Raw genomic sequence first — 27669 nt, forward strand, 5'->3', positions numbered from 1 at the left:
TCCCAATAAGTAAATGTAAACCTCTGATTGCAACTGCTTGCATTTTACTTTGTCTATGAAATAATATCTCTATATACATGTATATGGGGATTAAAAGCTATACACAACAGCAGCAACCGGGAAAGGTTCAAACACATCTCCAGTATTGTCAGATTCAAAAAAACTCTACATCTCCAACAATTATTCATCATGGCACTTTTCTGAGTGTTGTATCTTTGTAGTCTAGCTTTCCAACAAAGACTACAGGGATTGTTACTGTTACTGATAATGTCTTTCTTTAGGAAAACTGACTTCTAAATGCAATAGTGACATTAGTGATACATAAAAAAGAAATCCCTGATATTATGAAATGATTCTTCTCATTATGAACCGAGACAGCGAGCGATATAGGCAGTAGATGAAGAGCAGCTTTTATAGCTTCTCAACAGCTGTTGTGTCTGAAGCAAACTTCAAATTTATGGTTCAAATATTTCCTTTGTCAAAAGACTTCTGTTAGCAACCAGGAGCCTATTCTGTGTTATTATATTATAGTTATTATATTAAGATATATTTGACTTAAGCTAGCAATACAGTGACCACCGATGTTATGTAGTGGTCATAACACCAGTGGTTATGAAGTTTTGGCACCCTAAATGTCAGAATGCCTCTGATTAAAGGGATAAAACCAATGATCAATTGATTGATAGAAGAAAAAAACATAAAGATAAACATGTTTTTACTCTAAAACATGTAGATCTAATATCTTAGATCAATTTTCCTTACGTGTCTGGTCAAAAATTATTAGCACTAGTGTTCAACAAGCACAGTTTAAAGGTGATGAGTAATGTTACAGAAATGTTGAAGAGGGGTCATCCGAGGTGCCTCAGATAAGGATGCCTCCTCAACACCTCCCAGAAAGAGGAGTTCACCTTTTTCAAACTCAGAGGAATTGATCTGTGTTATTTTTTATTTTCTTACTGATCATGACATTTTTCTGGCAAACTAAATTTGTAGTGACTCTAAGCTAAGTAATTACGATGCAGCCCGTCTAATGATTGGTTTGGCACTAAATTCCTTTGAATATCATATTTATTTTTACTTGCCTTTTACATATCCTTTGTTGTATTTGAAGACAAACGTTAGCTACTTCAGCCAAAAAGTGGGACCCTACTTTACATCTCAATATGGCTACAGATACAATAGGAGCAGGGTTAAGGGGTCTACGTACATTTTAGATAATCACTCCGGGATTAAACAAACAGACGTCAACCACAGCATTGCCAGCAACATGTTTCAATATTCCTGCTGATCTGAGCAGCAAGAACATTAAAACCAGCGCAGGAGATTCAGTCATTGTTGCAGCGACAGTAAAGCTGCCTGATTAGTCTGAAGTGGGGACTCTCATCTTGAAACACAGCCCGAACAAGAGTAAGAGAAAGAAACTTAATTAAATCCGATAACGAATTCAGCTGGTGATCTGATGTCGCCGTGACACACTGACTTTGATAAAGGTTAGAGCCAACAGAGGGCTGCAGCGAGGGCACATTTAATCCTCCCTTTGTATCTGTTTTCATACCATGGCGTTCCATCTTTTCTATTTAAAAAAAAAAAATCTTTTGTATTAGTATTCTCTCGTGGTTTTCTAAAGGCCAGAGGGTTTTTGATACATTCCTATTCAACTTAGCTAAGACAATACCCCAGATAGCGCAGCATTCCCTGGATTCCAAGTCTGCCTTTGGAATAAAGGAAGCATTTTTCTTCTCCCTCTCTGCGCTCTCTCTTTTTCCCTGCGTGGCTGTGTAAAAGAGCTTACGACAGGCTCTGGGGAATTTCTTTGATGCCATAGGAGTTGCTGGACCCAAGGGCTATACCTTCAAAGCAGGGTTTGAATAACACGGCTAATCAGCAGAAATCTGTTCATGAGATTATCAAGGAGGGAGCGAAGCAAACTTAGCCACAGACAGGGCACTCCATGGGCACACTGGCTGCGAAGTGTAAACACAAACATAGACACCGTGGCAGAAGAAGCTTTAAATAAAATAAGGTACCCTCAAAAAATTTCCGCCACTAGAGGCGGAATTCATAACCAGGTTGCAAGTTTTAGAATTTTATTCCTAAAAAATGTCCAAAACCATGTATAGTTTTAGTTCTACATTATAAATATGCACTGCTTTGTGTTTGTTCATCACATTAAAACAGAACAATACACATACAAGTCTGTGGCTGCTAATTGAAAAAGTAGAAAAGTTTGCCAGTGCGAGTGCTTTTAAAATGCAACATAACGTGCAGGAAAGAAAGAAAAAAAACATTTCATAATCAGCTTGTCTGCAACCATAAGGATCCCTTTGAAACCCTCACTCACTCCAACACCGATGCAAACATGTCAGGGATATAGCACATCTGCACACGCTAAAGCTTTCCACATCACAAGGATTTCAAAGTGCAGGATCAATCATTAGCTGGTGCAGTGATTAACGGGGCTGAAAACAAATAAATAAATAAAAAAAAACAGGGTTTCGTCGTCGTTCTCATTTAACACCCCTCAGTGACGTGAAGGATTACAGGAGTTGAGCGGCTGAAAAAATAAAATAAAATAAGCCAAGCAAACAGAGAGATAAGGCCTAGTAAACATGTCACCAGCACATAATTAACCAGAATACCACAGCGTGCTATAAAGTCTGGGCTGCACAGCATCGCCTAGTCCCCCCCGCTACTCCTTTCCCCTCCTTCTAAACGAGCTCAGAATCTCCTTAATACCCAGATGAATTGTGTGCCAGATACAATAAAACCCCTTTTTTATTAATTCTCCCAACGCCTGCTTCCTTTTAAGTAAGTAGACCTATATTTTTAGGTTGCCATGGAAGCAAGAATATGTTTTTCAAAAAAGAAAAAAAAAATCCAGCATGTTAGGAGTAGAGGGTTATTCATCATGACGCTGTTTTTTTTGTTTTTTTTATTCCCTTGCCCCACTAACTTCAGACTGACAAAAAATGTTTTGCTCCCCACTTTAAAATAGCACATATAATTCAAAATTTCAACAACCTGTGTTTCTAGGTTTGGATTACCCCACTAGGGAAAACAGTAATGACACGAGTTTCATTATCTGGGCTCGCCTGGTATTTATACTCTGAATAATGAGCACTGATCCCTGATCTTCACGAGCGGCGGTTAATTCTGCCTAATAACTGACATAAATTTAAACGCTATCAGACAAGATAAATGCCAGTTTACAGCTGAACGCTATCGGCTGAGACTAGTCCCATAGATCTTAACCTCCAGCTGCAGAGGAGAGTTAGTCCAGTGACCTTCACACTTGATCTAGTGGCTCAGAAAGTGCCGTCATCAATACGAGAGTGGCCCCTGGATCGATAGCTGCACGGAGAAACCGTGGCCTCTGTATGACGAGAGAGACGGGTGAGGGCAGGGACAACTCGGATGCAGGGCGGAAAAGAGCAAAACCAAGCTGGAATGATGAAACCAAATGGCTTGCTACTGAAATGCTTGTTCTTGTTTTTGTTTGAGAGTCATACTGGTGAAAAGAAGTCCACTTTATAAGTGAAAAATGACTTTCTGTGCAGGTTAAGAGGATAATTTACTCCCCGGTGCTTATACAGGATGTATCCAGTCTCCCTGCACTCTCTCAACAATTACGATAATCACGTTAGATGTCTGTTTGACATTAGTCTGTGTTTTTGCTCCATTATTGAATGTAAATGTGAATGAGAAATTAACTTATGTCAATGTATGCATCCATGTCCGAGGTTAGCCATTTAGAGCATATATGACGTTTGTTTATAGATTTGTACTTTGCTTTAGGAGTTTTATTCAAGAATAACAATATGAACATTGATATTCAAATTACTTGGGTTTTTCAATTGCTGTGCTTACAATAATAAGCAAATTAGGATTGTCATGTAAACATGGTGTGCTTATGATGTTAAACTGTTAAGGTCACATTTGAAACCAGTAATGATTGTGTCATACAAATGTGCATAGAGCTCAATAAAATAATTTCACAGATTTTGAGCTTTCACTACATCTTTGAAAACAGAGTTCCTAAATGTTACAGCCGCTGTAAAAACTGGGAACCTCCACAGTTTGCAGAATTCTTGGTCCTTTTTAGGGCTGTTCTTGACTGATATTTTGACAACAGGATGGAAAATAAAGTCTTGAAATACAATTATTTTTCCACTCTCATTTTTCTTTTTTCAACCTGGACACTAGTTAAATCGAATCGAAGAATTTTCCAAACTGCATAAGGAGGCTGTAAAAAGAAAAAAAGAAACTACTGTACATCCTGTGTCAATATGATATATGTGATATTCTCTGCTTGCGCATAGTAAATTCAGGTGAAATATTGGCTACTTAAAGTAGAATTTTAGGAGTATTTTAATCACCGCTTGAATAAAAAAAAAAACAGACTGAGCTTCCTTTTTTTAAAAAAAAAAAAAGAAAAAGAAAAGTGCACTCGGATAAGTTGGACTGCTTGTCATTGTTTTACACAAGCTCCAGTAGGTATGTGCCGTCAAGACTCCGGGTGAAACCAGCATACAACTTTGCACCTGAGAAATGAAGCTGAGCAAGTTTAGACGCCTCCATTTCAGCGACAAATATTGTCATATATTTTGTATAAGGTCAGCAGAGTCCTGTTGTCATCTCATGTAGTAGTAAAGGAAGAGAGTTGGATGTGTTGTCAGTTATTTTTGACTTTTGAGATAAAACCAAGCTGAAAGCTGTGGGGACATTCTGGCACAGTAACAACAACTGCTGAATTACAATATCACACAGACTTGCTCCAAGGGAAGATAACTGTCAGACACAATGAGTGTTTATGCCAAGTGGCCATTTTTATAAGAATAAAGCGGTATTCTGTTTCTATATTTAACTCAGAGGCTAAGGATTACAATTTCCCCAAGCAAAATGAGTCAAAGTTTGTCTATGCACATTTACCGTGAATGTGTTATTTTCATGCCCTGCAAAGAAACAACTATCATTTGTGCTTTCTCCCCATTTTCTTACATAGCCAGTATTTTCAATAATTCTTAAAAAGGTTTTGTGTGATCAACCAACACAGAGTAATGCATAAATGTGAGGTAAAACAACAATTTTGAGATTTAAGGGTAATCTGGACAAAAATAACACTGAAAGATGTCACACATATGAAATATTAGTGATTTCAAAAACATAAACAACAAGGAAAAAGTCTATAAGCACATTCAGGAATACATTTAATAGTTCAACTATTTGCATTCTGATCTTTGACTATTTCAAATATTGAGCATTGGTAAACTTAAAGACAAAAGTTCCATTGAATTTATCTGGAGTTGATTCTATCCATAAGGCACAAAAATCTTCATTGCTTTTTCCTCCAACTCATTACAAGCCCTTTTAATGTCATTAAGAACAGATTTTGTGAAAAAATTAAGTAAGATCTTACACTTTTCTGGATAACTTCAGATATATGGGAAGCTGACCATAGGTAGCTTTAAAGAGGATATGCCAATTTTTTTATTGTTGCATCATTGTATCGTTTTTGTTAAGCTTTACCATAATGAGCCAGTTTGTGTTGGTCTGTCACGTTAAATCCCAGTTAAATAGAATGACGTTTTTGGCTGGAATTTAGCTAAATAAGAGCTTTAATTACTTTTGTAACACCCTGTAATTTAAAAGGGTCAGAATATTCTTACGAATGTTGTCGGTGTTCTCCTGCACAATGTCCGTCTTCAGCAGGTTGTCAGCCAGGACGAAGGCCCCCTGCTCCACCGTGTCCAGCAGCATGGTGGCAGCTCTCAGCTGCTCCCCGGTGCTCAGCTCCCTCCACGCTGCCTGGGCCTGTGGCTGCAGCAAATTGTTGACCGTCTCCACCATGGCCTGGGGAATCCAAAGAGTTATTTAGAAGAAGAAAAAAAAAGAAAAACTGAGGCTGCTTGACATGGTGATTTCGTAAATGGTATGAGTTAAGGGAGAATAAAGGGAATTCGTGAGTGAAAAACAAATCCCACAATCCTGTGGGAATCGTGCAGGATGGATGGATGATTGTTTTTCCTTTATTTCATTTGAAAATAAAATATCAGATTGATTTACAAAGTGTTTGTATCAGGGTGGAATGGTCACCCAGTGGCAGCAACACCTGAATTTGTAATGACACTGAATGTATTATTTTGTTTTTGTGGCCATTTCCTTTTATCTACAAGAGGAATTAATCATGTAAATGAATCAGAGCCAATGCTTACAAGACTAGAGGCCAGTCCTTGCATGACTTGAGGCTAAAGTCTTTAATTGGTGTGATAAATGATCTTCCACCCTGCAGACAACCTTAGCACACAAATGCACTGAAATAAATAAAGTAAAACAACATTAAGACAATCCAGTGGGTGGAAAAAGCTTTTGCTGGTAGCAACTATCTGCAACCATTTAATACAGATTTTTTTTTTCCTGCACAGTAATAATAGAAGTGAAGGACTATTAACGCCTTCGTTAATCGGCACACAACAGCGGTGAAGTAAATAAGTAAAGACGGAGGGGGAAAAGAGTGAACATCTCCAAGACAAGATGAAAAATTAAGAGCCATTAAAGATTTAAAAATGCCAATGGCAAGATTTATGAATGGAATACTAATTGGTCAAGCAGAGCAATTCATTCCTGGTACAAACACTCCAAAGACCAAGCTCAGCTCGGCAGCCCCTGGAAATAAATTTATTCTTTAAGTCTTCAAAGTACAATTGGTGGTTAAACAGATTATTATTACTTGAACGTTTACTGTTGTTACTGGTAGAAACATTTCCTTTCAAGAAAATTATCGCCAAGAATTGTCCAAAACATCCATTCCTATACAGTAGATGTATGAAAAATTGGAGTAATCAGTAATAATGTTCACTATGATCTGAATCAAACAGTGTAAAGACGAGGGAGATCTTTTTGTGAGTCTTGAGTACAGTATTTTGTACTTATCCACAGAGCATTCTTACATTAAGTGTTGCATAAATAAGTAAAGGCAGGATAAAACTGAGGTAATAGCTAGAAGCATGTCGCAATTAACAAAGCTGATGATTAAAATAATCTGGTTTTGATATCACACTTATGTCTCCTATGAGACAAATCAGATTTTACTATGTTGCATTGTTGCAACTCACACAAGTATGGACTGGATTTATAAATAACTTTTAGTGAACAGACATAATGATCGTTTTAATGAAAAACTAGAAAATCTCACACCAAGCAACTTTTAAGCACTGTACCTTTTGTGCAAAAAAATAAAATCCGAAATTGCTGCGTAGCAAATCTTTAACATGTTTATTGTTTAGACTTAACAGCCAAGAGGGAGAATAGAATTTTGGTGGAATTAATAAAACCTTGCTTATTTAATATATAATATATAATTGGAACACCATTTGTTTTCCAGTTGCAAGCCAGGAAATCAAATTTACTGACTGTTATGCTCATTGACCAAGGTAATTCCTATTAGCAATATGGGATTGTATTGTAATGTTACACTGCTTTAGTGAAATTGAAGAAAGCTAACTTTTAGCCATAGGGTCAACATGCTAATTGCGGCTTTTCACTCACTTTGGAGGTTAGGTAAGTATTTTTCAGCACTTGAGTAAAATTGAGAAAAAAATAGCTTTTAATTTTAACATAAGCTCTCTGCCACTGGCAAAAATGAGCTGCTTTTGATTGTGAAAACTGATGCTTTAGTGTAATGAGGTCTATTTCAGCGTTCTTGATCAGGTCGCAAAACATAAAAGCAGAGGGATTTTCAAATTGTTATGTTTAATGACCATGATAACTACCATTACCAATAACATTTTTGACATGGAACTCAACATTTTTAATTACCAAGTACTTTAACAGTAGTCGTATATCTATGACTCATCCTAAAGCTTCAAGTTACGTAATTCAATTTATTGCAAATAAGTGCCAGATTAAAACAAGGGTTCTGTTTGGATTACAGCTACAAACCCTTTGAATTACCAAATTATGGCTGAAAACAAGACTGACAAAAACAAAGCAGGTGGAATTAATATTAATGTGCCTGTAACATAGCTAAATATTATAAATGGCTACAATGGGGGCAAATGACGCAGCTACTTTACAGCATCATGTTTTAATTTTGGTTAAGTCAGTGTGACTGTAGGGCGACAAAAAAAATGGGGTAGTTTTTAAATTTATGATTCGCCAGCTTCAATTTCAACTTTCAACACAAACCGAGTCTCCAATATCCACTCACGCAATATAAGAGTCTGATGCAAGACTGAGCACACACCACTCCACCTGCTATTCCACAAGAACATGCACAACGTAGCAGACTGTGCACGGCAAAACCTACTCCACATGCATGGGGATTCTATCATCTTTGATGTAATTATTCATTATCAGCACCCAATCTCCAATCACACCTTTTGACATTCAGCTAGAAGCAGAGGTTGATTCGCTCTCAATTAAGGAGCTCTTTTTCTTCAGGCGCTGACATTTTTTTTCTTCCCCTTTCCTTTGTTCACGACTTTAAGATTCTCTTTTCCTAGTTCTCATACCACTAAAAATAATGGTTTCTTCACAGGGTGAGGACTGATGGACTGCCACTTTGCCATTTTCACATACAGAGGAGATGTATAAAGAAGAAAAAATTGTAAGCAATGAACGCCCTCTAAGGACAAGGAAGAAGGTCAGAAACTGGTAAGGGGGAAAACATGCAAACAAATGATGGAAGCTCATAAAGAAATAAGGAATCATTTTTTACATTGGTTAATAATGCTAAGTAAAATTCATTTTTATTTATTTAGATATAGCCAATTTATACATGACCAACTTATTATGCCATGATAAATTCAGCTTCTGATGTCAACTAGTAAATAAATGGACTCTAGCTAATCAATCACCTTAGAACAGTAAATTACAGTGAATGTTATTTGTGTTTTTATTATGAACAAAGAAGTCTTCTTTGCCTTATTTAACATAAAGTAAATCATAAGAAAATGGATCCCAAGTCATTTGCAACTCAGCTTTCCTGATGGGAGCATTACTTCAGTGTTTTTGTTATTTATAGGGAGATTTCACAAACTATTAAATGCTTCCTTTCTTGTATGTAATTAGCATAATTAATGTCCAATATTGCCCATTCTGGGTGTGTTATGACAATGGTAAAATGACAAAAAAAAAATCCAAATAATCCTTAGTGAAAAATACATTCTCTATTTGTTGATTATCTCTGAGTGGCTTATCTACTTGTGCAGTGCTGCAATACCTTTTGTGTAAATGTGTGTACAAACCACTAAAAGAAGCTATTTAATTCTTTGCCATTAGTAGTCAAATCCTGCTTGCCTTCAGGCCTACAACAAGAACAGAACTAGAGTTTTGTTCTGCAACTACAACTATCTCGCAAGGTAAAAGCCTGCAAATGTAATTACCTTGCGGGAATGAGAATGCTTTGTTCTCTGAAGGCAAAGCATGAAACCTATTTCTGATTAGCAATTTTTTTTCTATCCATATCCCTTTATGTATTGCATAGAGCACCAATTCACAACAAATGTCATCTCAATGCACAAACAGGTTCCCTTCAGTCCGGTTTACTCATGTCCAAATGCACAGCCTGATTCAGAGCCAACATAAAACAAAACAGTCAAATTCATTGATTAAATTAATTCAAATTAAGTCAAATTAAACTGATCCAAGCCGGTAAGAAGTTGTCTAAATCCAGTTGAATGCATTGAGTTACTGAAATTGCAGTGTTCCTTCCCCTGGAGCAAGAATGAGGTGAGAGTGGAAGGTCAATTACATTTCAAAGATAATTAAGAGTAGTTATTTTTGATTGGACCCTACATGTCGACTTAAGACAGAAAGATTGTCAGCTTGTCAGTTTCAGATGCTCCATATGGGCATTTACAGTCACTAAGCCTGTACTTTTGGACAGAAAGAAAAGTGAGATGATGCACCCACTCTGAGCCATTGTGGTTTAGCTTTGTTTATTAAAAGACATTTAATAAATAAAGCTGCTGAATCGTTTTTTTTTTTTCACATCTGAAGACCTGAATAAATTCAGAACCCGAGACACAACACACCATTGTACATAATTTACAATGTCAAACTACATGAGTTTGTCTTTATGATATTGAACGGTAAAGCAAAGTGAGAAAGATTGAGAAAATCCATGATTATGATCAAATTACACTAAACCTCACATCAGATTAATCTATTTTGCCTACAACATGGAATAGCTGCAGGTTATTCATAATATTAAAATTATATTTACTGCAATCAGAGCAGAAAAAGGGCATATTCAGAGACTCTGTTTGAAAAGCTGAGCGGGCTGGAGGGTAGGAGGACATCACCTCAGTCATCTTGGTCTGTGCAAATAAATCAAGAATGTGTGGTGATGCCATTTCTCTTCTATTAGAGCACTGCCTCTCCACGTGTCAACCGTAGCAGCCCTCCCTGCTGCTGCAAACCCCAAACAATTTTCTTGCTGCAAATTTTGTTGGTAGTGCAACGGCTTTAAAAAAAAAAGAAGTAAAAATTAAAAGAGCTAAATGAGTCCCCTGTTACATAAGAGATGTTTTGGTCGTTAAACCGAGGTCACTGCAAGAATGTTCCACTTGGTACAGGGATGATGGCCGGCCCTGAAACGCTGCAGTGCATGGCCCATTTATACCAACGCAGGAGAGGAAGGAAGGGAGAGGTGGACATTAGAGCCTGGCTGGAGTCCAAGCCGAGCTGTGGTGTGTGCGCCTCTATCTGTGCGCTGATTGATGAAATGAACTCGGGGTCTAGGAAATTGATTCTGGCTGAGGCTGATCTCCCTCCCTGCACACCCTCTGTGCTGTATGCATGCACTTTTAGTCCCCCTCATTTCTCCCTCCCTCCTTCCTTCCTGCTAACCAGTTGGTTTTTGTCGCTTTTTTTCTTGTCACTGACATAGAAAGGGTAAACTCAAAATTTGGGAAGAAAACTCCAGTTTATCTTAATCTTGATCGTCTGCAGTCTCGGGATACAGATGAAGCTGTTGCATCATTTCTTTCTTTTTCTTGCTTCTTTATACCTGCTGGCCAATTCGACAGCTTTCTTTGGAAACCACTGAAACCCGACACTTTAATATTTCATGAATCCATCTCCTAATACGTGGGTGGTTATTTTTTGAGTAAGTGAGTTTCTATGGGATAACCTTTGTACTTTTCATTTTATTTCATATGGTCTGATGTTATGAATTCCCATATGCCTCCCCCGTATTTACCTGAATTGCAGAACCAGATCTTTTCGGAAACTTTTTTTTTGTAATGTTCAGTTGTTATTTTAGATTTCCTGGTTGTTTCAGTATCTTTCCACTGTGAAAATGTTAACTATGCTTAAAAAACAACAACAAAAATCCACAGAATTTCTTCTTTCAGAAACAAAGCATGACTTCTCCAGTGTTTCTTTATTTCTTGCATCTTTTTCAAAAGAAACAGTTTCAAAATCACTATTTTTACTAAAACCTCTCCTGCTATTTAAGCTCCTCTTGATGAATTAAACTGAGTTTTACAACAAAGAGTAAAACTTCCCCTCCCTACTTTTTGCAGTGAGTTTTCAGTCAACTATATATGACAGCTTAAGTAGGACACACACCTTAAGCTTTTCTAGTAATCAAAAAAGGCACCAGTGCACCTTTAAAAAAAAAAAAAACAACTAACAAAATTCACTTGTTTTGATTTACTGAATATTGAGAGTGGCTCTACTTTGACCTACTTTCTGATGAAATCAGCTACTAAACATTTGTTCACTTGTCACTGATCTAATCTCTTTCATGGTGCAGCAAAAAAAAAAACTTTCAGGAAAAAAAATCACTTTTATGAGCAGTTATTCTGGGTTTGGGATTAGGTGAGTGTAAACATTAGGTGAGTGTGTCATTACAGGAATAGATCCTGAAAAGCTTTAGGAAACTTCACATTTGCAATTCATCCCCAGGGGATTTGTAATCTTAAATATTGTCCTGCAATACTATTTTTTAAAGCAATACTGGTATACAATTATTAAACCATTTTGTATTATTAAAACAAACCAAAGAAGCATTATTGATGCTTTTTGACAATTAAACCACAGATTGAAACAAGCATGAACGAAATCTGGTTTAAACCTGGATTGAATTATCCCAAAATGAGTACAGACTCTTTAAAAGCAGATATAATTTGCAACGTCTATTTGTGAAATCCCTAAAATATCACAAAAAGTTGGGTTCCTTAGTTGTCTCAAAGAATATTAGAAAAAGGACAGAAGGAGCTGCAAAACGAGGAAAAAGAGGCAAACTTACCATGAAATGAAATTGGATATTCAATTTCTTTTTTCACTGTACCTCATAAATGTTATGCCTCCAAACCAAAAAGAATATTCTACAGGGTCTCTTAACATCTAAAGTTCAATGTTTACCAGAAAATGCCTCGAAGAGTTACCTTATATTTATTTCCTGTTCACTGAAATGCTCAAAGTTGAGAAGACTTAGAGCTTTTTTCTTAACTGGAGAGGAAAGAAAAAAATTTACACCATTTCTAAAAGAGAATTATTATGCTTACTGGAAGAAGTTAGGATAGGTCTGCAAGCTACACAAATCATGTTCATTACATATTTTGCAATCGTCCTCAGTAGATGAGATTTCACTTCGTCACTTCTGCCAGTTTGAACTTTTTCTAGAATGAGATGTTTTAGAGTTACGTCACTATAATGCAATAAGCAGCAGCAAGCCGTGTCCTCCAATTCAGTGTTTACTCTTTATGCACTTGAAAATGGATGCAAAAAGATAAACAATTGTGCAACCATCTTTGACACCGAGTCAGACCCAGAGGCAGAAGAACTGGAGTCCCCATCACAACCATCAAGGGTGCAGCAAGCCGTTTCTCAATGATAAGTCAACCCTCCCACAGTCCAAGGAGGAGGTCAGACTGACCCTGTGTGCGCTTTTACAAACAATCTTTTTTGTTTCTTTTTGTAGTTTCAGAAAGTGCCTGAAGACACCCATTGTTCCCGAGCATTCGAGCTAGAACTGCATAAGGGATTTAAACTGCAGATTCGTTGCGAATCTGCAGATTTGCAGTTGAGATCTATTGGTAAATTCCGCAATATACTGTTGCCTGTTTTCCATTAACTTGTATGGTAAGAGTTTAGAAGCCAAATATATTTGTTTCATAATTAAAATTTACTTTTGCTGTTAGATGTTAGAAAAACATGTATAGGTTTAGACACCTGATGATTTTCTCTGTTTGCTTCTTGCAGCTTTTAGCTTGTATCAAATAAGACTAGATCAAAGTATCATTTAAGGACAGTGCTTGTTTTGCCGAAACTGTGAAATTGGAGGACAGGCAATAAAGGATGCCTCGTGATGATCTTTAGCACTATCTGTTTTATGTTGTCCATTGTTTCTGCCACTGCAGTAGGGAAATCAGAATGGTAGAGTGGTCAGATTCAGACGTACGCACTCAAGGATGGCAAGTTTACATGTTCTTTGAACCATGTAAGATTCTCCACTGAACTGCTTAAATTTCAAGGAAAATCAAGGGTGTTCTCTAAAAACTATTATCAGCTTTTACGCTTGACTGGCCAGCCGAGCCACCTCCATTGTGAGCAGCACCGATCAATACGAGCGCTCTTCCTATCTCTGGATTGCAATCCAAATGAGGAGTTCTGTGTTTATAAGGATGAGTTTATCTTCATCTTTCAAGAAAAGGGGATTTTTATCCTCTTGTTAAATTCCTGAACGAGAAACCTCCCTTGGTTTCGGCTGCTTTGAGGTCATCCAACACTCCCTTTGGCCTTCTTTTTGAGCAAAAGGAGTTGTTTTTATGAGGGTCAGGGCTTAGTGTCCTCCCTGTGTCTTAAATATTCACACTTACTTGGGTCCTACTGAGGCAAAAGATGATACATTTTTATTGTTACATAAAATGTACTGCAAATTGCACAGTTCATATTTCCTCCTAAAACCAGCCCCCAAAACAAACACGCTATTGTGTGTGATTGAGGGACAACAAGAATAGATGTAATCACAATAATTGGACAGCCATAATGTTGCTACCTTTAAACAAACTGCCATTAAAGTGACTAAAATGTGAAGGGAGGCAGGGCGCCATTTTTATTGTGTTTGTTCAAAATCAAAGGCCACAACAGAGGAACATTCCTGCAGGGGGAACACAAAACATAAGAGAGTGGATCATTATGCACTTTGTTGCCATGTCAAGGCCAAATCCCTTCAGTGGAATCAAATTGGCTGCGATGTGCAGCAGATGTGACTATTTAGAGGGATTCGGAAGAGCTAGAATCAGCATTTCATCTGCACAAGTTAAACTGAGGTTGAGCTGTGTATCAAAATTCTGCACTCACATGCATAAATTTAAAATCTCAAGTGTCATTTGTTTTTGTCCTCAATCAAGAAAAAATAATCTCTCTTTATCTGATTTATTCATCAAGCCATGTATTTTATTTTAGGACATGTCCCTCCTTAACAACAACAACACCTGGAACTCCTACAGTATTCCCAGCAGCGCTGTAACAGTCTGTTTTCAGCAGCACGTGTGTCCTCTGAGCGGAGGCAGGTGCATCTCTCATTTGCTTTGTATTCCTTTGCTTATCCCACTTATGACAACCACAAGGGTCCTGTTGAAGAAAACATTGCCCAATTTCCCTAATCAATAAAAGTCTCCCCCTCAACAGGCCTCCAGTATGTGCAGTCAATGCCTGTGTTTACGTCTGGCCACAGATGTTGCTCCATTGTGTCGATTTGTCAAACAAAAATCACTTCATTGTTGTTTGAATTTGACAAGCCAGCTAAGCTATAGCTAAGCTGTGTGTGCAGTCATCTATATTAATGTTGAATAAATCCTTTAAGTACTTATTTTTGCAAAAGCTGAAATGTACCAAGAAAAGAAACTAATGTGAAGAAAGTAGTTTTTGAGGGATTTCTGTTGTTTTTTTCCAGCCTATGCTGATAAGCTAATAGCAAAACTAAAGTCCTGCATGAATAGAGAGGGATTAGCATTTTCTATTTTCCACTAAAACCCTAGAACACAGAGAGACATCTTTAATTTGCAATTACTGTATAACACAATAAAGTTGAGAGTCAAATTATTTATATGTATGCAAAAGAATAGCTTTATTTTTTCACTGCTTAGCCATCAATTGGACACTGGCAGCAACTAATTTGATTGAACTTATATTGCAGTGGGTAACGATTGCTAATATTAAATCAAGATCTACACCAATAATGAAGTTTGACAGAAGTGATGATCTTTTGGGTTAATCTGACTCAAATTCAGAAGACTCCAATCAACAAGATCCCTCCTTCACCACCACCACCACCATTTTGTCCCTTTAAACACTTCTGGTTAGGAATGAGCTACTAGAGATCGAGGTGAGAAAAGCTACAGGTCCACATGGCATCAGCTCCAGGCTCTGAGGTGCTATGCATCATGGGATATATGTTCCCATGATGCATGGCCCCATGCATGAAGCTGTTGCTACATTTGAGAGTTTCCTTAGTAACAAACTATAGGAAATCCTTCCTCTCTGCAGCTTAAGCAACATAATGGTGATTTCTGAATGGTCAGTCATGTCTAATCTGTAGCAATGTAACAGATTTTGCCATTTCCATCAACCTTTTCTATTGTGATAGTATAAAATGTGCATAAAAAATGTTGATAAATCACAGCTTAAGAATAAAATGAAGCCACTTAGCTCTGCTCTTGCATGAACACCTGTTGTTCATTGCAACAACAAAACACTTGTCTTTTCCAGTAGACCCTGTTCAGCACATACAGCAGTAAAGCCAGCTGACCAAATGTGCTCATCTTCGAATGATGAAGTGAGCAGAGCTCCACTTGGGTTGGTGAGAGACTGGGCCCAGTTGGGGTTGCTAGGTAACAGGACAGTGCCATCAGGTTGTGACTTAATAATTAGGAGGTTTTAAAGCAGCTCATTTTCCTGACACCAACGAAACATTTACTTATTGTCAAAAGAAAACAGCTGGAAGTTTGTTTGGTTTTCCTCAAATTGTAGTTTTTAGCTTCTTCAATTTAATACAATATTCTTGTAAATAAATAAAATTTAAAAAATTGCTTTTTAACATTTTAACTTAAAAATTAAGCCAACAAGTCAAATACTGGTGTACCAGCAAATTCTAAGAAAATCTTACAATTGTAATGCAAGTAAGTGAAGAAATAAACACACATTTTCAGTTGTTTTCATCAGAAATAAAGGTTTGTCTAGCTAAACCTTGGTGTAATGTGCACATATTAATGCACATATTAATACATATCCTTTAGTCACATTAGCTGACAATGAGAAAAGTCTTGAATACCACAAATATTGATCTTAGTTTCTTAAGTTTTTTAAGACACTAAAATGCAACATAATGCATAGCTTGCCTAAGTGCACACAGCAGCATACATGACACCTATCTCATGTGCACAGTTGCTCAAAGACTGAAAACAAATTGTCCTCCGACGTGCCTCGGAGGAGCTGAAAGCACACTAGCTAAAACAAGCAGTATAGAGGATGCACATAAAAACAACATCTGGATGGCGTGTGAGCCGTAATTTGAGCCAACCGTATGGAAGACAGAGGATGTCAATTTCTCCTGTTTTCTCGTCAGGGCAGAAATGATTTTGATGACAGCGTAAATGTCACCCCTGGGATTACAAAATCACAAAGTAGTCTGAAGAAAACGCTAAGAAAGGGAAGTTAACTCCCTCTCTTTTTAAACTGGGACAAGTATGTATTATGCAGCAGGGAGAATCATAGCAGGTGAAGGCTGTCGTTGACTTATTAAAGAGGAGGTAACTGTATTTAGGTCATTTCTTGCAGATGAAGAGATAGGTTACATGCTCGAGGTTAAGAAACAGGCTATTATGACATGCATTTGCAGAGAAGGGGGCCAACAGTGTGAAATAAACAGGGTGAAATGTGTCACAATGAAATTTGGCCCTTTGATTCAGAATTCACTCACTTTGATGCTGTTACTTTTGGCTTCTCATATTTTTTTTTGCTAATAACTCATGTCCCTTCAAAAAGGCCAATTTTCAAAACATGCGGTGAAAACTATGACAATATCAACAGAGTGATGACAGATGGACGAGGGAAATTACATCCAAGTACCTGGACATAAAATCGACATGAGCGCTCTCTCTTCTGCAGCTGTAATTGACAGGAAATGCAAAGAAAAGTTAGCAAAAAATCAACAACTCAACAAAATTACGCTTAAGATATTTTGCACTTGTGCTTTCACTGTTAGACTTAGATGGACTGCATAAAAAACAGTGTACTGAGTCACTTGAGGACTATTCAGTATGCATTAATATCCAAGTTTCATGTTTTGAATTCATTACTGAAATAAATTCCTTTTTTCACTGACAATCTTAATTTATTGAGATGTGAATAAAAGGTTACCCAGAAATTTAATGTGTTTTTTATTTCTTTTTCAGAAAAGAAACGGATATCTTTAGATAAATCTTTTTTTCATACCGCAGATAGAATTATGTCTGTCTATGATCAAAAACTTCAATCCTAAATCCTGTAACAGGGAATCCTTGTTCTTACACCCAGATGTGTTTTAAGTGATTTGGTTTTAGACCAGTCGCGCAGTGACAGTTTGCATCCGTTAACTCGGAGACAGATGTTAAGACCTAGCAAATAATTATTTTCGTCTCCTGGGATCTAATGATCATTTCCCTCATGTTCTAAGAGTCTTTTAAACACCACTTGAGAAAGTGGAGATTGGCTCTCATGTGTCTGCTTTCTGATTGATGAACTGCTGCTGTGATCTTCGTGGCATGTTCTCACATCTCGGAAGACAATCTGGAGCTCTGTTAGAGTGCTTACTGATAAAATCCCTGTTTGCCCTAGTTTTATTAGACAGTCAACCTGAGGAGGAGAGCTAATGTTTTCACTCTCTCTCCGTTTTGCAATCACTGAGGTCATTTTGCTCCTGGGAGCACTCAAAGGTTCAGAATGATCATGCTCCTTCGCCCCTGATCTATGCCTCTCTGCAGTTTTACCACAGAGGTCTATAAAGGCTTCTTTGCAGTTGATGGTTTGATGTTGCACTGACAAGTTTTGTGATCTACAGAAGTCTTATGAACACATGCCAGTATAAGCTACACAATGGAGGTCCATTCCGGTTTAATACCCATCAAGGAAATTAAATCCATCACTTTGTGAGCGCTCCTATTAAAACGAAGAAACAAAAAAAGAGTCTCCCGACAAGTATTGATAGTTTTATGTAAATAAAAATTACATTTTGGATATTGACTTTATTATTACTGTATTTAATGAATTTTAATACAAACATAATGTTTGCGTATGGTTCAATCCTAAAGGGCATTAAATCCCCCTATGTTATTGAGCTATGCTAGTTCTGGGTAAACTTGAACTATATAGATGCACTCTTTAATATAGAATTTGTGATCTATGAAATTTTTTGTTTGTCTGGAAATACAAGAACACATGTTGATGCTATAAAATGGACTTCATTAATCACTAGTAATCCAGAGGTAATGACTGTCAAACACTAAGAGATTATCTCTAGTTTATGATCTATACATAGGCTCATTATCTTTAAGAGTGAATTAAGTTGAGGTTCTTTAAAACCCGTTTGGAAACAAAAACAAAGAGGCTTTTCAATGGGTTTTGGCCACTTGGAGTTAGTCAAGAATAAAAACGGAACTAGTCAAACCTGGACTAGAATTTTCTACGCTGTTCACAGATTATTTAAAACACAATTTGTGATCTCTCAAATGTGAGGGGATGTTTCTTAAACCCAATAAAAACCTGCATCGTCTAAAGAGCTGGATGAACAATTACAACTCTCACAAAACATTACTTCATACTTTTCCAATTTGCCATACATGGCGAAGGAGGCCCTTACTAAAGATGCTTCCAATTTGCCACAACGGTTTCCTAAAAATAGATGAATTAGGGGTGGGGGGAATAAAAATATCTTTTGAATAAATGTGAATTTACGACATTACAAAGTGAAAAGTAATGCTGTGAAGCAACTGTGGTTTAATTACACACCATCTTCGCAAAACAGTGTAAACGCATGTGTTAATTAGCCCAGAAATGAGACAGAGTGCAAGTGGGGAAATGCTTCCAGGCACTCATAAACCTGATTTTGGTTTCATTTATTTCATTTCCTGGGAGAGCAACAGAGAGCTGGTTAACGTCTAAACTTTGTCCAGCACTGAAGCAGAGATAACGCTCAGAGAAATTTAGAATACCTGAGAAATTACATCTAACAAAGACTCCAACACTGGAAGTCCTGATACAGACACCAGAGCCACTGTTTGGCTTTAAGAGCTTGGGTCTGGTACCGTGCTAAATCCTAATCAGATTAACAGCAAAGACAACCACTTTCTTATAAAGGAGCCAACATCGTGGCCCACTCCTCTGGAAAAAGTCCCGTTTCTTCTGTTAGCCAGTTACCCTTTGATCACAAAAACGACACTGATCTTGGCGTTTGCCAATCCAATCCTTTCATTGTCAGCTGGCAGTGTGTTGTGCTTTGCTGCCCAAAGGGGAAAAAAGAGATCTTTAATTCGTTTAGCTCACTGCAGATTGTGTCAAAATGATTGAACTTGAGAGGAAAGCATCAACCACTGCCAGAGCAATGAAAAAGGTTTCTAGAGGAGCGCTTTGAATGGCGATGGAACTTCAACACAAGAAAAGGCTAAAGGGTCATTTTTCTCCATAGAGCCACTGTGCTGCAAGCATTGACGGCATATCTGTGGGTTGAGAATAATTTATCACTGGGTTCCCTCTGACCTCTTAAATAAATTTTCTTGTCTGTAAAAGCCTTTTCACATTATTCCACTCAATACAGCTGCTTTTATCCTCTACTTTATAGGAGAAACGAAGACAAAAACAATCTCCAAACTGGCACCTCTACCTAAACGTTTTATTTTATGGGAAACTTTTTTGAAGTGGTGTTAAAAACTCCTCTTGATCCTCAATATGAATTTACTCATCTTGCTTTACTGCCATCCCTCTCTATTGGAGAAAACTGGCACTAAAATCTCAATGGGGACATCTGTGTCTGTTGCAGCAAGGAAATAAATAAAAATGCCCTGAAAATATAAAAAGAAACCTATGAGAGAGCAGGTGGTCTAGCAAATTACTGAATTACATTTTTACTGATGTTTACTGCTTAACAGGGATACTATTTATTCGCTTTACTGTTTACCTCTATTTTTTAGATCAAGCACAATAAATGTTTTGGCACTACTTGGAAAAATTAATGGGTTAGGTTGTAGTGCTTTCGACACATATTAAATATGTCTCCTAAAATTTTAGAAAACAATACTACTAAAATACTAATGTATTACTAACGCCTTTAAATTTTCACATAAACGCACTTCCTTCTCATAAGCCTTTTAGGAATTTGGATGAAAAAAAGAAAACTGCATTTTCTGGGGAAATGGTTTCCCATCATTGTAAGCCAAACAGACACATAACCCTAAAAGAAACTATTACAGTGCAAAAACTTTAGGTCAATTCTAAAAAATAATAGAACCATGAGAGCTGAAACGTAGCATGGTTTGTGCCTGAATGGTTTTATTTATTATATATTTGAAATGAAAAATTCTCATTTTTTAAAGTTAATATTGAAAACTGAGGGGACTTGAGCTTTCACACTGCTATTTGGGGTCATTTGATAGATAAAGTGTAAGTTCTGTCACAGTGTGAGGCTTATTAGGTTTAAACTTTCAAACTGGGCTGGGTTTTCTCATTATTAAATCCTGTTAATAGCGATGGGTGGCACTTTTTTGGATGTCACTCCATGCCTTTTTGGGTTTCCAGTAGAAAACAGCCAGATTTTTTACTTTATAAGCACTTTTTAAAGACACTATGACTTATTATGGCTGAACGCTATTTCTGATCAAGGCAGAATAAGACATGAACTTGAAATTACAACAGAATTTCAAAAGATAAAATAAATGTGTCAAATAGTTCTCTGGTACATGCACCATAAATATAAACTAATAACTGATATTCTTTGATTAAGTCATGGTAAGTAGTTCAAATTCCATTAAATTTACCTACGAATACAAGTGGTGTAAATTCTCTGAAATTGTTTAATTTTTATTCTAACCTCTGAAATATGTTGATCTGAACAGTCATGACAATAAGTGCAATAGGTCATGGTTTCCTGCGGGTTATGTTTATCCAGCCTGCTAAATTGTCAGGATATATTTAAAAGCAAAAGAAAACTGAATTTAGGGGAGCCAAAAAAAAAAGAAAAAAGGTTCCTTTCGGTACCTTGTTGAGGCTTCGAGCTGCGCTGTCTTTTCCACCCGGCGTTAGGTTCCGCAGCTGGACGTCGAGCAGATCCACAAGCTGAATCATAGCCCTCACCGTAAAGGTGATGTCGCCTGCCTGAAGGTTGCTCTTGGTTTGCTCTGCCAGCTCTCTGGCAATCACAGCTGCCGTTTCTCCAGCTTTTATCTGAAAAAGAGAAAGGGGGGGAAAAAGTACTGTAAACGAAGACACTAACACACATTATTCCTTGAAAAGAAATGTGAGGTATCCTGTTAATATTCATGACCTGCTCACTGGCTACAAGGGAATACATGATAAATTGGGATCTACAAGTATCTACCCCATAAAATAAATACTGTTTGACCTGCAATTTTTCCCCAACTGCTCTAATATTGCAGACAATTAATGTGTGCACACAGAGATGTGTATTGTCTCACGAAGTTGAGTGTACACCAGGGCAAAATATTATATCTGCACGCAATTATGAAACTATTGAGGGAATTTCCCCAGACAGCATTATACTTTTATGAAACTAATGCAGAACATATAGCCTTTGGAGTGTTTTATTTTTAATGTATATAATATGTCATGCCATATTATATAATAATAATAATAATAATAATAATAATAATAATAATAATAATAATAATAATAATAATAATAAAAATTATTATTATATAAAAACTTGAATATTAGACACATATAACATTTCATATTATATGCATACAAACATATTATTTATATATTTCATTATTTATTTATTTATTTCAAAATATGTTGTTGGTTTCCTAGACATATTTGAAAAATATACAGTACAGACCAAACGTTTGGACACACCTTTTAATTCAATGAATTTCCTTTATTTTCATGACTATTGACATTGTAGATTCACACTGAAGGCATCAAAACTATGAATAACACATGTGGAAATATAAACTAAACAAAAAGGTGTAAAACAACTGAAAATACCCCTTATATCCTAGTTTCTTCAAAGTAGCAACCTTTTGCTGTGATTACTACTTTGCACACACTCTGCATTTTATTGATGAGCTTCAAGATGTAGTCACCTGAAATGGTTTTCACTTCATAGGTGTGCCCTGTCAGGTTAATAAGTGGGATTTATTGCCTTATAAATGCAAGAGAGGCATTCTTTGCGGATGTCATAAACAAAAACATTAATAATGCTCGAGCTTTATTTGCAACAGTTGACAGAATCACAAACCCTCCTGTGACGTTACCGCCTGAATTCCAATGTATTGCTGCCTGCAACCAGTTTTCCAGCTTCTTTTCAGAGAAAATTCAAAAAATCAGAGGATTAATCTGTACATCCACTATAAAGCCAGTACCAATGCTGTGCCCAAACAAAACAAATACAGGAAAAATGACCCAATTTCAACTACTTAATTATAAAACCCTAGAGGAAATTATAAGTCAACTAAGCTCCAGTACCTGCTGTCTGGATGTTTTACCCACACATTTCTTTAAGAAAGTCCTGCCTGTTATTGCTGCTGATCTGATCCAAATAGTAAACTCATCGCTCTCATCGGGCGTTTTCCCCCAGGCTCTGAAAACAGCAGTAATCAAACCACTTATAAAAAAGAACAATCTGGACAAATCACTAATGCAGAATTACAGGCCGACCTCCAACCTCCCATTCATCAGCAAAGTTATTGAAAAAGCTGTGTGTAAACAATTAACTATCTTCCTAACGATAACCAACCTCTTTGACTCCTTCCAGTCTGGCTTTCGTGCTCACCACAGCACGGAGACCGCCCTCGTAAAAGTGTTCAATGACATCCATATAAATACGGACTGTGGCAGAACCACAGTGCTGGTTCTGTTGGACCTCAGTGCAGCTTTTGACACTGTTGACCACGACATATTACTGAATCGACTGGAGAGTTGGGTCGGACTCTCTGGTCCAGTGCTTAACTGGTTTGAATCCTACATAAAGATCAGGGATTTCTTTGTTTCAATTGAAAACTTTTCATCAAAGAGGTCAAAGGTCACATGTGGGGTACCCCAAGGTTCAATCCTAGGACCCCTTTTATTCAATATTTATATGCTCCCACTAGCTCAGGTTATAACAGGAAATAATATTAGCTACCATAACTATGCAGATGACACACAGCTCTACATTACGATGTCACCAGGTGACTCAGAGCCCATCCAATCACTGAACAGATGCTTAGAACAGATAAATGTGTGGATGTGCCAAAACTTTCTCCAGTTGAACAGAAACAAAACTGAAGTTATTATTTTTGGACCTAAAGAGGAACGATCTAGAGTCAATGCACAGCTTCAGTTATTACAACTGAAAACCAGCGATCAGGCCCGAAACCTGGGAGTAGTGATGGACTCTGACCTGAACCTCCAGAGCCACATAAAGACAGTTACAAAGTCGGCCTTCTATCACCTGAAGAACATTTCCAGGATTAAAGGACTAATGTCTCAGCCAGATCTAGAGAAACTCATCCATGCGTTCATCTTCAGTCGTATTGATTATTGCAACAGCGTCTTCACAGGTCTGTCCAACAAATCAATCAAACAGCTGCAGCTGATCCAGAACGCTGCTGCTCGCGTTCTCACTAAAACCAGGAAGATAGAGCACATAACACCAGTTTTAAAGTCCCTACACTGGCTCCCTGTAGCTCAAAGAATAGACTTTAAAATACTGTTGTTAGTTTACAAATCACTGAACGGCTTAGCACCACAATATATCAAAGATCTGCTGTTGTTGTATCAACCTTCCAGACCTCTCAGGTCTTCCGGTTCTGGTCTGCTCTGCATCCCCAGAACCAGAACCAAACGAGGAGAAGCAGCTTTCAGCATCTATGCACCACTAATTTGGAACAAACTTCCAGAAAACTGTAAAACAGCTGAAACACTGACTTCTTTTAAATCTCAACTAAAAACCCACCTGTTTAGGATTGTATTTGAAATGTAATCAATTACAAATTTATTGATGGAACTTGACTTAATGCTTTGTTTTGATTATTGATTCTATGTTGCTTTGTGTTTCTGTGTTTGTAATGATGTAAAGCACTTTGAAATGCCTTGCTGCTGAAATGTGCTATACAAATAAAATTTGATTGATTGATTGATTATAAATAGTCATGAAAATAAAGAAAACCCATTTTAATTAGAAGGTGTGTCCAAACTTTTGGTCTGTACTGTATGTACATTTTTCTAGTTTAAATAAATATTTAAATAAGCTCCATGGAGTTACATGGAGCATAGAGTAGCACACTGATGCCTCTGTACAGGGAAATTTCAAGCAAGGAATTATGTAATTTGTAGTAACCAGAGAAGGAAAAAAAATCTCACCAATGTTTATTAATTTTAACAGACAACTACAACACACACACAAAAATTGAAGTTAGTGAGGTGCAGCAAAATGTGATAAAGTGGAATATGTATAATATGAAATGTATAAAATTATGTAAGAATGACAAATATTTGTTTTACTGTTTGAGGTTGAAGTAAAATTTTCAATTTCACTTCCCAATGAATGCAGAATCAGGTCCACAGAATAATTAAATGTCCCTTTATTTTTTCTATTTGGATGTGATTTATTACCAAATGAAATGGATAATGCTTCTACACTACATCAGAAAAACAAAAATACAGCTTAAAACAAAACTACAGGAAATCCCTGAACAGTGCAGCTCTGGGTCTCATCATGCCAAATATTTCCAACAGAAATGTTCTATATAAACTAGCTAGACTTGATTAATGCTATTTACACTGAAATGAAGGGATAGTACGTCCTGGTGTAGAGAATAATACAAAAACTCCGCATACTGCCTAGTTAATGTAAAAAATAAAAATGAAAATCTAAAAGGTAGAGTCTATAGACAAAAAAACAAAGCTATGTTTTTTATTTTTTTGTTTAAGGCAGAACTGCTTCAAAGTATAAATGCTTCCTTTATTAGACATGAGCCATTACTCTACTATCAATTGTATTTGCTCTATTTTGTTCCTAAATTTTTAATCTGTTTAAAAACAAGCCAACTCTCTAGTGGTACACTTTTATCCAATTATCCATAAGTTTTCTTCCAGCTCAAAAACATTGATAACAACATCTCTGAACATTGAAGCTAAGGCTTTAGAATGAGAGTTCACAAACCCTTTAGGTTTCATTAGTGTTTGGACCAACGGAGGATATATTAAAAATAATCACCCACCTTCAGTCTGTTGGATTAAAATGCTCTGACAAAGTCAAGAATCTGGGGGTGATCATGGATCCTGATCTGAACTTTAATAACCACATCAAATCTATCATAAAAACATCATACGATCATTTAAATAATATTGCTAAAATTAGACGACTTATGTCCCCACAAGACTCTGAAAAATTAGTTCATGCCTTTGTTTTTAGTAGACTCGATTACTGCAATGGCATTTTTACTGGATTATCAAAAAAAGCAATAAGACAGCTCCAGCTTCTCTAGAATGCTGCTGCAAGAGTCCTAACTAAAACAAAAAGAGATCAGCATATCAGTCCAGTTCTAAGATCCCTGCACTGGCTGCCTGTTACTCAAAGAATAGAATTTAAAATCTCCTTAATAGTTTACAAAGCACTTCATAATAGAAACCCAGACTACATTTCTGATCTTCAACCCTATATACCACTCAGACCTTTAAGATCATCAGAATCAAACCTACTAACTATTCCGAGTCAGAACTAAACATGGTGAAGCAGCATTTAGTTTTTATGCTCCAACACTCTGGAATAAGCTTCCTGCTCATTGTAAGACTGCCCCTGTTTACTTAAAACAAGGTTAAAAACCTCTTATTTGAAGTTGCCTATACTTAATTTTTTAAATTCTATTCATTCACTATATTTAAAATTTTAATGTTTACTTTGTCTATTTTCTATCTGCTTGATTTTTTTATTACTGTACTCTCTTCTTATTGTATGTTGTTTTTAACTTTCTTGTACAAGCACTTTGAATTGTCTTTGGCTGAAAGGTGATATATGAATAAAGTTGCCTTGAATTTGATTTGTCTGCTTAGCAATACACAGTCTGTGCTCAAAGCAGACATTTCATTGACTTCCATATCTGCTGCAGTATATCTTATTGGAAAAGGTAACTTCAGCAGTGTTTATCTCTACAGGCTTAACAAAATAACTTGTGTGATGGTAAATCCGGGGTTAATTCATAACATTGGCAATTTGTTAATTGGGTTCATTTTAAGCTTGATCTTAACAACAAGCTTGATCTGTTACAAAGGAATTGTTTCGGTACTCTCCATGTTTATTGGCATCTCAAATAAATGTAAAAATCTCAAGAGATTCTCTTTTCTTTTTATTCAGTGGGTTTGATGGAAGATACCTTTGAGTTATCCTACAGGCTTGCTTGTCACAATTATTGATGTGGACAAATTTAGTTGAGTGGCTATTCTCTCAGACATTTTTTGATTTACAAATACCATCACAAATCTGCCACATTTGAACACCATGCTTGTCTTTCTTTCTCATTCTAAAAAGCAGCTAAAAGAATCCACACTCCATGAAAACAAAAAGTAAGGAAATACTAATTAAAAGTTCCTGGAGACTGATCAACTTAAACGAGCAGACTAATAAAAAAATTTTTCAAGAGCATGTAGCTTTTCTACACATCCTAGCCAGGAGGGTGCTGTGCTTTTTTTTCTCATGGTGTAATTCACGAACAACGTACGATGATAAGAGATGCAGAAAACTAAGACGTGAGTAAAAACTGGATCATGCTGATTTTTTTTTTGTAGCATTACCTGCTATCTCTGCCTGTGAGTTTATTAGGGAAGTAATTAGGCTTCTTAAATTGGTCCTCACAGAGGTGTGTGTGCAGGCGAACATGTCTTTGGAAGATGTTTTCGTCCTCAGCTTCCCTGCGCTCATCTCCTAATGAGAAGAGCTGAGGATGCTGGGTAAATATCTCTGCTTCCTCTTTTGTGTCTCTTACACTCCCTCCCTTTCTGCTTGTCTGGTGTCATTTCGTTTCCTTTTTACCCTCTGCATCGTCCTTTCTTCATTTCGTCTACCAAACCATCTGGTAATGAGCTGTGATACTCACAGGACAATGGCTATGGATATAAAATAACGAAGTGGCAGATGGGCATTCCAAATCCCTGACGGGTTGATCTTCATTAGAGACTTTCTTCCTCCACCAAGACAGGCGTACCGCTCAACTGTCATATCCTTTGAATTATATAAAAAATGTATAGCTTTTTTGTTATCCTAAAAATACATATATTACTTTCTCAACTTAACTTTGTTGTAGATTTGAATAATACAAAAGTAGTCTCACTATTTCTGTTGAGCAGGGCTAGAAAAGCAAACCAACTCTGCTGCGTTTGTTTATTTATATTCCAGTTTTATTGCTGTCAACAAATGGAATGCACCATACACAAGTGCAGCTGATTATTTCTTCTACCACTAGTTTT

The 27669-nt window shown here is 36.8% G+C and overlaps 1 protein-coding gene across 13 annotated transcripts in view; it reads right to left on the bottom strand.

Moving 5' to 3' along the window:
* The window catches only part of LOC116732730 (adhesion G protein-coupled receptor L3), a 279903-nt gene that overhangs the window by 57608 nt on the left and 194626 nt on the right, over nt 1-27669 (bottom strand). For 9 of the 13 annotated variants that reach the window (XM_032583082.1, XM_032583078.1, XM_032583077.1 and 6 more), the window contains 3 exons: nt 21241-21426; nt 17083-17121; nt 5667-5850 (listed from right to left, as the gene is read on the bottom strand). In XM_032583082.1, coding sequence (XP_032438973.1) covers nt 5667-5850; nt 17083-17121; nt 21241-21426 — 409 coding nt within the window. The remainder of the gene's footprint in view (nt 1-5666; nt 5851-17082; nt 17122-21240; nt 21427-27669) is intronic. The other 4 variants (XM_032583083.1, XM_032583084.1, XM_032583075.1 and 1 more) reach the window with 1 other exon arrangement.

The sequence above is a fragment of the Xiphophorus hellerii genome, chromosome 14 (assembly GCF_003331165.1).
Source record: "Xiphophorus hellerii strain 12219 chromosome 14, Xiphophorus_hellerii-4.1, whole genome shotgun sequence".
Classification (NCBI taxonomy): Eukaryota; Metazoa; Chordata; class Actinopteri; order Cyprinodontiformes; family Poeciliidae; genus Xiphophorus; species Xiphophorus hellerii.